The sequence below is a fragment of the Prionailurus bengalensis genome, chromosome X (assembly GCF_016509475.1).
Source record: "Prionailurus bengalensis isolate Pbe53 chromosome X, Fcat_Pben_1.1_paternal_pri, whole genome shotgun sequence".
Classification (NCBI taxonomy): Eukaryota; Metazoa; Chordata; class Mammalia; order Carnivora; family Felidae; genus Prionailurus; species Prionailurus bengalensis.
This window is the reverse complement of record NC_057361.1, coordinates 109,474,017-109,484,242: the sequence shown is the minus strand read 5'-3', so window position 1 is coordinate 109,484,242 and position 10,226 is coordinate 109,474,017. Positions and strand designations below refer to the sequence as shown.

The 10,226-nt window shown below is 40.1% G+C and overlaps 1 protein-coding gene across 1 annotated transcript in view; it reads right to left on the bottom strand.

The window, feature by feature from the left end:
* Positions 1 to 3,624: 3,624 nt before the first annotated feature.
* LOC122477148 (olfactory receptor 13H1-like) overlaps positions 3,625 to 10,226 on the bottom strand; it is a 34,187-nt gene continuing 27,585 nt past the window's right edge. Inside the window, exons 3-4 of the mRNA XM_043570018.1 lie at positions 4,627 to 4,794; positions 3,625 to 3,722 (exon numbers count right to left, since the gene is read on the bottom strand). Coding sequence (XP_043425953.1) covers positions 3,625 to 3,722; positions 4,627 to 4,794 — 266 coding nt within the window. The remainder of the gene's footprint in view (positions 3,723 to 4,626; positions 4,795 to 10,226) is intronic.

Genomic DNA, 10,226 nt, shown 5'->3' with positions numbered 1-10,226 from the left:
CAGTTTCCTTCTCTGGAGGCAGCCACTGTTACCTGTTCTTTGGATGTTCTCCCAGAGATATTCCATGTATAAGTAAACAAATACATGTGTGTGTTTAGTATTCTATACACACTGTTTGTATGACAAAGGATATCTTGAAAAGCATTGCATGTCAGTACATAGTTTTCTAATTGTTGTTATGTCTGCATAGTAGTCTATTGCATGGATTTACCAAATTTAACAGGCACTTATTAATGGACATTTTTATTTCCAACCATTTGCTACTCTAAACAGTGCTTCACTGAATTGGCTTAGTACACTGTGAAATTGAATGAAACTAACTACAAAGAACTCATTACTTTACTTTCTTTTCTTTTCATTTCAACATAGACTGCTAAAAACTTTACCAGCACCAGCACCTTTTCATGTACTTGGGAAACACTTTCATGCAGTTCTCCACACCCTTGAAGTCATCCAGGCTTGTGAAATGGGCCATTCGGTTTTGGCTGTCAGTCGCCTCCTTTATGAAAAAGTGGGATCCATCCAAAAAGGTGGTCTATCTCACCAAGCAGGGCCTGAGTTTCTGTTTCCAAGCACTTTTTCTCATACTGTGTTCCCTGTGTTGAAATATTTTTCCTATTTGGTTTTTTCCTATTGTCTTTTGTAACCAGCCACTCCCATAACACAAAGAGATTTGATATGGCTAGACATGAGATAATTAAAGGTGCCAGATGTAGAAAAAAAAAAAAGGACAAGACTCAGGCACTTGGGTGGATCTGGCACAGGGAGAAAAGGCCATACTCTGGTGTTGGGATATATTAGGCATCTTTTTTGTACATCCTGGCTTCACTTATACATTATTCTAGCTGTCACTATGGTGGTCAGCTGTGTGGGTTCCAACATACTTCATGCAGGTGCAACCAGACAGTACCTCATCTCATACCTTCATTGGATGCCTCTCAAATCCTGAGTTGGGATTTACTAGTAAACACTACTGTGAGACCATCCTTGATGCCTACATATATATGTGCAACTTAGAAGCCTAAGGACTGGGTGGATGGGTGAATTCTTATCCATTGGGAGATGGGACATGGTGGCTAAATTCATCCCCCTGGAGACAGTGCTGAATAGTGTTTAAGGGTCCTGGAATCCTGCAGTTTGAGCTAAAATCCTGGCTCTACCATTTATATGCTGTGTGACCATGGGCAAGTTGTTTAACTGTTCTGGGCCTCAGTTTCTTCATTAGCTACTGTGGAGAAGAATAGTTCCTATCTGAGATTTTTGGTGTGTGGATTCCACAATGTCACATATATAAGGCACTTAGCACAACGCAGGGCATGAAGTAAGTATTCAGGAACGTTGGTTAACGAAGATTTTTTTCACCACATCACTGTCTCCCAATTTGCCCTCAGAAATTTGGGAAAAAAAATTAATCCCGCTGTTTCCACCCATGAATGGGACTGAGTTCATACAACTTCTTTAAAAAATTCAACTGGATTAAGCAAAGAGTCTCACCTAGCTGAGTTCCCCTCAATAACATATCCTTGAATTGGCTTCCCCTGCTTTCTTGATTCATTATCCATGTCCCGTTTTCTTATTTTCTGAAATTGTACTCCCAATATAACATCTCCACGTAATTACTCTGCGTCAAATCTAGGTAGTGATATGAGACAAGACCTTGTAGGTAAGACATAATTTAGGCAAGGGTGACCAAAACAAACAAGTAGAGGATACACATCACCAGTCAGAATTGGGGGTTAGTGATAATGAAAGCTTACCCAGACATGTTGATGGGACATGGTAATCAGAAATTCATTGTGTGTGTAGGTTCAGTACTAAGTAGTTGAGGCAGACAATCATCACTTAGAAATTTTGACAGCAGAAAGTTGTACTGGTCAGGTAGGATTCTAGTCTCTGGAAGGAGGACGTAACACTGCTGGCAAGAGTAAGGCTTCTCGTGAGTCCTAGAGAGCCTAGACTACTAGACAGCTGACCATGACCCAAAGAACTAATTGGAAGAAGGTAATGGAAGTCAACTGAAACACAGGGTCAAATCATGGAATAGAAGTGATTTCCCTGATATTTAATCACAAAAGTATTTAGAGTTACCTAAATATTCCTTCCCTAAGTTCAAGATTGAAATTGGGGTGGGGCTCAATAGGTAGACAGCTAGGTAAAGTAATCCCTGCTATGTGGAAAGAAGTGTTTCACACACCAAAGACTGGGAATGACATAGAAATTGACAAGACCTGGTAGTTGAGATGAAATAAATAAGTTATTTACTCCTCATACAGGAGTAAACCCCATGCCTCTTGGTTTAGAATTTCATGTTATGACCTAAATTCATATTTTTTCAGTTGTTTGATTAGAATACTTGAACATGGCACCAAAATGAATGGCAATCAGTTTGCATTAAAACAATTTACTTTAAGGCACATGATGTACCTACCATAGAAACTACACTGGATTTATAGTTAAGACACCTGAGTATAAGTTGTGCCTTTTGGTGAATCATTTGACTTCTCTGAGTCCCTTTTCTATTCTGAAAATAGGGCTAATATTTGCCCTATCTATCTCATAGGTTTGCTGGAATATGAAATATTATAACATATGTGAAAATAATTTATAAATTCATAAATTGTTAAGTGTTATGTAAATGCTAGCTATTATTAAAAGAAAGTACCTTTAGTACTGAGGGGAATAGAGTTCCTTATATGATTTGCCTTAAGTTTTGCAATGATACCAATGCAATAATGTGGGTTTCAGGGTGGACAAATTTCATATATTTATGATGTTAGGTTACTGGGCCACTGCTTTGTCCTTTCCAGCCTGATGCCAAAAATATGGCCCACAAACCCCTGTCTATGCAGCAAATGTCTCATTATCCTCTGGAGAAGTCCCAGTTTAGATGTCATTTTGTAAACAACATCATTAAGGATTAAGAAAGGCATCACTGAGTCATTGTCACATAAGCTATAGAGTCCTGACTAATCCAAGGCAGAAATCTGTTCTTTATGGAAAAATTTATTCTTTATTCTCAGTGTTATAGAAATGCATAAGAATTATAAAATATAATGTCTAATTGTTTAAGGACTTCTGTGTGATTTTGTGTATGTAAATTTTTCTCTCCCCTCATCTCCATTAAACTACCATGCTACCATATCAGTGTCTTCTACATGAGATTGTTCACACTCTGGATACTCAAATGTGTGGTCTACAAACTGGTAGCACTGGAATCACCTGGAGGCTTGCTAGAAATCTAGAAATCCAGAATTTCAGATTATAACTCTGACCTATTGAATCAGAATTTGCATTTCATCAAGATACCCCATTTAATTCATAGAGTTTGAAAAACAGGGGTCTACACTAACCTGCCCTCTTAAGTCAGCCCACTTCAGTCTCCTTAGGCTTTGTTCCTGTGCCCCACTCTTCTTTGATCTGGTATCCTTATGTCAATCCCTGACTCTAGCCTTCTTGACTAGTCTTTCTTTGTAGTGCATGTGTTCCCGTCACGTGTCTAAAATTCTACTTTTCCTTATGAATGTTGGTTTACTAAACCAACGTGGTGTCCCTGTTGCTTTCAACATATAAATATATACTGTGTATATTGCAGATCTACCTCTTTAGAACCCAATCTTACACCCCTTACCCATTCAACACAGCTAGTACTGGGTAAGCCAGACCAACTCCATAGGAAGGAAGGGAATAGGGGAAAGCCAATTCGGCAGCACCATAGATGTTACCTAGAATAGATGGGGTATGCACATCTGAATCTTGCTAAATTTCTCATTCTTCTAGTCTTAGATCTTTAGCAGTCACCTGGTCCTCTTCAGAGTATATGCTCCGGGAAGATATACAGACCTCTCCCTTTACTTTCTTCCCTCTCATTTCTGTTTGTAGGTAGGGAAGTGCTAGGGTAGGCAAAACAAAGCAAGAGCTGATCCATACGTCATTCTAATCTGGCTCTGGAAATTACAAACTTGTTGCAGCCAACATATCAAGATAAATGGCATGCCAGGGAGAATGTGGAGTGTACCTCCCTGCCATATCTTTTTCTCTCATCAGGTGAACACCATGGCTACCTAGCTGCTTCAGAGCTAGTATGTGAAATGTGTTGCTCTTAGTGGGTTAGCATCACATGTGTTTGTGGCTACCGCTTCTCTGGGAAGGGGCAGTTTATAAGCAAGGGCATTCTGTTTCGTTTGTATGTAAAAGAGCAGTTTCCGTCATGTGGTACCACAGAGACTAGATTGTCCACTGTATCCCAAGTTCTAGCACTTGCTTTTCCTTGGTTATGATTATAATCAGTGAAAAACAAATTCATGCACTAAAGAACCATCTTCAGGATCCATGTTCTTAAAGATGAAACTGTCATGGAAAGAGTCTTTTGACAACACCAATTTCCATTTGATTGCATCTGAGATAGGTTCATCTTTTATTCAATTCTGTTTTGTGGACAATTGTGAAAAGCAGAGGATTGGTGACTCATTGAAAAGGATGCTGGACAAGATACCTATGGCCATCAGACCATTATCCTTCCTTTGACCACCTTCATTAGGGCATCTTTCACATCCTTGTTTTTCAGAGTGTAAATAAGTGGGTTCAGCCTGGCTGTTACTGCCCCATACAACACTGAAATGATCTTACCCTCATCCTGGGAAGATTGAGAGTGTGGGCACATGTATGTGAAGATTGCTGTGCCATAGTAAATGATGCCCATGGTCAAGTGGAAGCCACACGTAGGAAAAGCCTGGAGTCTGGCCTCTGCAGAGTGGATCTTCAGGATAGCCACAGCATAACTGTACCATTCTGGAGCTGAATAGAACTCAAAGAACCAGTGTGAACCATTGGAAACAATACTGAAGTAAGGGCATTTTAGTTTTGGTTTGACCATTTACTTGCTGTGTGACCTAAGTGGGCTGCTGTTTCATTATCTATAGACTGATGAAAACATACATGCCTTCCCTACCTCACTTCACAGAATTGTGAAGCCCTAACAAGATAATGGGTTGGGAAATGCTGTGAAAATTACACACATATGCAGATATAAAAGTGATTATTGTTTCTGAAAGAAGAAATATAACTAAGATTTCCTCTTGTTTAACCTTATTGTTTCTCTTCAAGGTGTAAGGGAATCTAGGAAGTCAGTAGTGCATTTATGAGCACCTTTCCTTCCCCTCTAATGTTAGAAACAATATTCAGCCAGAGAAGAGCTTTATAAACAGTTTCTTTAAGTGCTGGAACAGATTTCCCACCATCTCTGTATTCCTGTCAGTAAGCCCTTAGAAAAGCAACAGAATAGCCCATTCAAGCTAAGGATTCAGCATTTGAGAGGAACAGGGAGGACAGTTTAAAGAAATGCAGTGCTGGGGCGCCTGGGTGGCGCAGTCGGTTAAGCGTCCGACTTCAGCCAGGTCACGATCTCGCGGTCTGTGAGTTCGAGCCCCGCGTCGGGCTCTGGGCCGATGGCTCAGAGCCTGGAGCCTGTTTCCGATTCTGTGTCTCCCTCTCTCTCTGACCCTCCCCCGTTCATGCTCTGTCTCTCTCTGTCCCAAAAATAAATAAACGTTGAAAAAAAAATTTTTTTTTAAAGAAATGCAGTGCTGAGTGATGTTCTCCAGGATCCTTCACTCTCTTAATTGAACCTACTGAGGGTAACTGACTCAACTCCCACATATAGGCAGGGGCCATATGTAAGTAAAAAGTAACTTTAAAAACTTTAATGGTTTTGTTTGTGAAGCAAAAAAGATGATTTTAAAATGTTCAACCTAACTTTTTCTTTGTGAACCTAAAAACACTTTAAAAAAAACAAGAAACCTAACACTTCTTTACACAAGACTGGCTGCACAAAAACTAGTTTAAAATATACACTTTTATACATTGTTTTCAGAGCTAAAAATGTGGTGTTCTGAATACATCCATCTGAATACTGATGCCTACATATATCTATACTTACATTTACATATATGTTAAAAAGTGAGGCCAGTTTACTCAACCACTTGAAACTAAGGATATTAAGCATATAAGCATTAAGAAACTTATGTTTAGTTGGTACTTCAGGGCCATCGGTGACAGAGAACAGGAAGTGAGAGGTAGGAATAAGGAATGGAGGGAAAAGAGAGTGGAAGTATCAAGAAGGAGATACGGAAGAGAATAGTTGTGTTTGTGGCACTTGAGGGTAGAACAGGGACTGGGAGAAAGCGAAAGGGAGGCATATTTCAGCTGAGTAGAAGGACAGGTTTTTCGTCTAGATAACTAAAGTCATTTAATATGATGGAACAAGCAGTTTTATAAATTAGTGAGCTCACTCCCACATTGATGCAACATTCAATTTCAGCCCGGTCAGCAGTACAGTAGATGTATTTCCTGTATTGGACCACAGGCTGAACTGGGCCCACTGTGTACCTGGAGAGTCTATGATGTCATAATTATGAGAAAGACGACATGGCAGGAAGAAATGGGGTTATAGAGAAGGCAAGGGAGAGAAGACATGTCTAGGAGAACGAGAGATCTAGGGAGCAAAAGTAGGGTGATATGGAGGAAGAGTATAAGCAAAGAGTGATGGAAAGAGACATAAGGAATCATGTTTATCAAGAGAGGCACAGCACTAGTTAAGCAACGTCCCTTTCTCACCAAGTTTTTATTTATTTTTTTAAATGTTTTTAAGAATTTATAGGGGCGCCTGGGTGGTGCAGTCGGTTAAGCGTCCGACTTCAGCCAGGTCACGATCTCGCGGTCCGGGAGTTCGAGCCCCGCGTCGGGCTCTGGGCTGATGGCTCAGAGCCTGGAGCCTGTTTCCGATTCTGTGTCTCCCTCTCTCTCTGCCCCTCCCCCATTCATGCTCTGTCTCTCTCTGTCCCAAAAATAAATAAACGTTGAAAAAAAAAATTTTTTTTAAAAAGAATTTATTTAAATTGAAATTAGTTAACACACAGTGTAGTATTGGTTTCAGTAGTAAAAACCAGTGATTCATCACTTACATATAACACCAGTGCTCATCTCAACAAGTGCCCTCCTTAATGCCCATCACCCACTTAGCTCACCCCTCACCCCGCCTCCCCTCCAGCAATCCTCAGTTTGTTCTCTGTATTTAAGAGTCTCTCTCACCAAGGTTTTAATTTAGGGATAAGCTCATCACTTAGCTCCACTTCCACACTCCCTGTTAGCTCCTCAGCTCAATGTGACTTTAAAAAAACACTTTATTGAGGCATGATTGACATACAAAAAGCTGTACATATTTGTTATATACAACTTGATGAGTTTGGAGGTAAGTATATACCTGTGAAACTGTCACCACAAACTAAGCCATAAATATATTTACCTCCAAAAATTTCTTCCTGCCCTCTTTAATTATTATTATTTGTGACAAGAAATTTGTGACAACATAAGATCTACTCTCTTAGTAATTTTTTTAAGTATAAAGTACACTATTGTTAACTGTATGCTCTATGTAGTATGGTAGATCTCTAGGACTGATGATCCAGCAATCCCACTTCTATATCCAAAGGAATTTAAATCAGGATCTCGAAGAGATATCTGCACTGCCATGTTCGTTGTGGCACTATTCACAGTAGCCAAAACATGGAAGCAACCTAAATGTCCACTGGTAGATGAATGGATAAAGAAAATGTGGTATATTTGAGGCATTTAGAGTACATGGGCGCAAGTCCCAAGTGAAAAATGTTGTGCACCTGGGGTGCTTTCTGCTGGCAGCTGTGGTTAAACTGCTTCTCTTGCAGAGCAGAACCAGGATGCCTTAAGGATGCAGTCCCAAATACAAGCCGGACTTAAAACAGAGGACATGTAGCTCCAAAAAGCACCAACGAGCTGCCTGAGTTGCCTTCCAACCAACTAGGACGAGGGAAGTTTCTTTATATAAGCAGAGCCTTCCCTCTGGGGAGACCATCCTAACTATTCTCTGTTGGTGTTGTGTCTTCCTTTAACTAAAGCTTTAGCCCCAGTGAGGCCTTACCTGTGCCTTTGATTTTAGGATACAGCCTCATTTTTATGGTTGTTGGGCTCAAGAACCTGACTCCGGTCACATATGCATACAATGGAATATTATTCAGCTTTACAAAAAGGAGGGGTGCCTGGGTGGCTCAGTTGGTTAAGTGGTCCAACTCTTGGTTTTAGCTCAGGTCATGATCTTACAGTTGTGAGTTTGAGCCCCACGTTAGCCTCTGTGCTGACAGTGCAGGACCTGCTTGGGATTCTCTCTTTCCCTCTCTCTGCCCCTCCCCTGCTCGTGCTTGCTCTCTCTCTCTCTCTCTCTCGCTCTCTCTCAATAATTAATTAATTAATTAATTAATAAAAGGAAATCCTGCTATTTGTGACAACATGGATGAACCTGGGAGGTGTTATGCCAAGTGAAATAAGCCAGGCACAGAAAGACAAATACTACATGAAACTACGTACATAAGGAGCCTAAAATAATCAAACTCATATAAGCAGAGAGTAGAATGATGGTTTCCAGGGCCTGGGAGGTGGAGAAATGGAGAGGCTGTAGTCAAAGAATACAAAGTTTCAGTTATACAAGAGGAGTAAGTCAACTCACAGCTTCTGTTTCTATCACACAACTGAACCTACTAGAAAGTGACCCAATGAACTACTAATGATTGAATCCAATATTCTTTCTCTGTCTTTAATTAATTTCACCTAACACTTCTTACCATTATCCCTTCTTGAAATTTTTTCTTCCCTGTCTTCTAAGATTCATTTTCTCTCAATTCACCTCTCACTTTTTTGATTATTCTTTTACTATGTCAGCTCCCTCTTCTTTCTGATCACCAAATGTATGCATTTCTAGAGGGCATTGAGCAGAGCACTTGTTGGGATGAGCACTGGGTGTTTTATGTAAGTGATGAATCACTGGAATCTACTCCCAAAGCCAAGAGCACACTGTATACACTGTATGTTAGCTAACTTGACAATAAATTATATAAAAAATAATTTTTTAAAAAAAAATTTTTTTTTCAACGTTTATTTATTTTTGGGACAGAGAGAGACAGAGCATGAACGGGGGAGGGGCAGAGAGAGAGGGAGACACAGAATCAGAAACAGGCTCCAGGCTCTGAGCCATCAGCCCAGAGCCCGACGCGGGGCTCAAACTCACAGACAGCGAGATCGTGACCTGGCTAAAGTCGGACGCTTAACCGACTGCGCCACCCAGGTGCCCCTATATAAAAAATAATTTTAAAAATTTTCCATAACCTTCAAGATAATCTAGCTTACTGTGAAGCAACAAACAACCCCCAGACTTTGAATGGCTTGAAACAACATGTTGAATTGTGCATTGCCTCTTTATGCTTCTGCCTGGAAGTGACATAAGTCACTTCTATTCATGTTTAGTTGGCTAAAGTAATCATATGGCAGTGATGTCATGTGTCTGGTAAATGGCAATGATGTCATGTATCTGGTGAAACATGAGAATTGGAGTACCTTTGAAAGATTTTTAATGACCACCATATATGCCTTCCTAATTTCTGTAACTCGACTCTTTCCATAGATGGCCATGTCTGGCTTTATGATTTTGTGTAATTCTTTGTATTCATGGCTTCCAAATCTTATAGATACAGGCCAGGTATCTAAAATACAGGCCAGGGGTGCCTGGGTGGCTCAGTCAGTTAAGTGACTTCGGCTCAGGTCATGAACTCGGTTTGTGGTCGAGCCCTGCATCAGGCTCTGTGCTGACACCTTGGAGCCTGGAGCCTGCTTTGGATTCTGTGTCTCCCTCTCTCTCTGCCCCTCCCCTGCTCATGCTCTGTCTCTCAAAAATAAATAAATGCTAAATTTTTTTTTTCTAAATACAGGCCAGGTATCTTTCTTTAGCCTAAGAGTCATAAGTCCATTTGACTTCCCAAGCCCCAGACAGTTGAAACCTAATCTAAATTTAAAAAATGTTTTTTGGAATATATTCGTTAGTATCCTATTTTGAAACTATCATTTTTACTTTCCTACTTCTACTAATGGCACCTGAATTTTCCCAATAAACCAGTTTGGAAAACTTAGTCATCATCCCTCTTTCTTTAAATTTCTTCTGTCAGTCATTAAGGTTTGGTGATTTTTACCACTGCACTATGTCTTCATTGTGCCTCCTTTGCTCCTTCTTCTTAAAGATGCCCTGGTCAAAGTCTTCTGTGTATCTTTCACATGGACTCCTGAAATAGGTTCCAAAATAGATTTTACCCATTTTGATACATACATCCTGATGTTTATAGCAGCATTGTCAATAATAAATTATAGAAAGA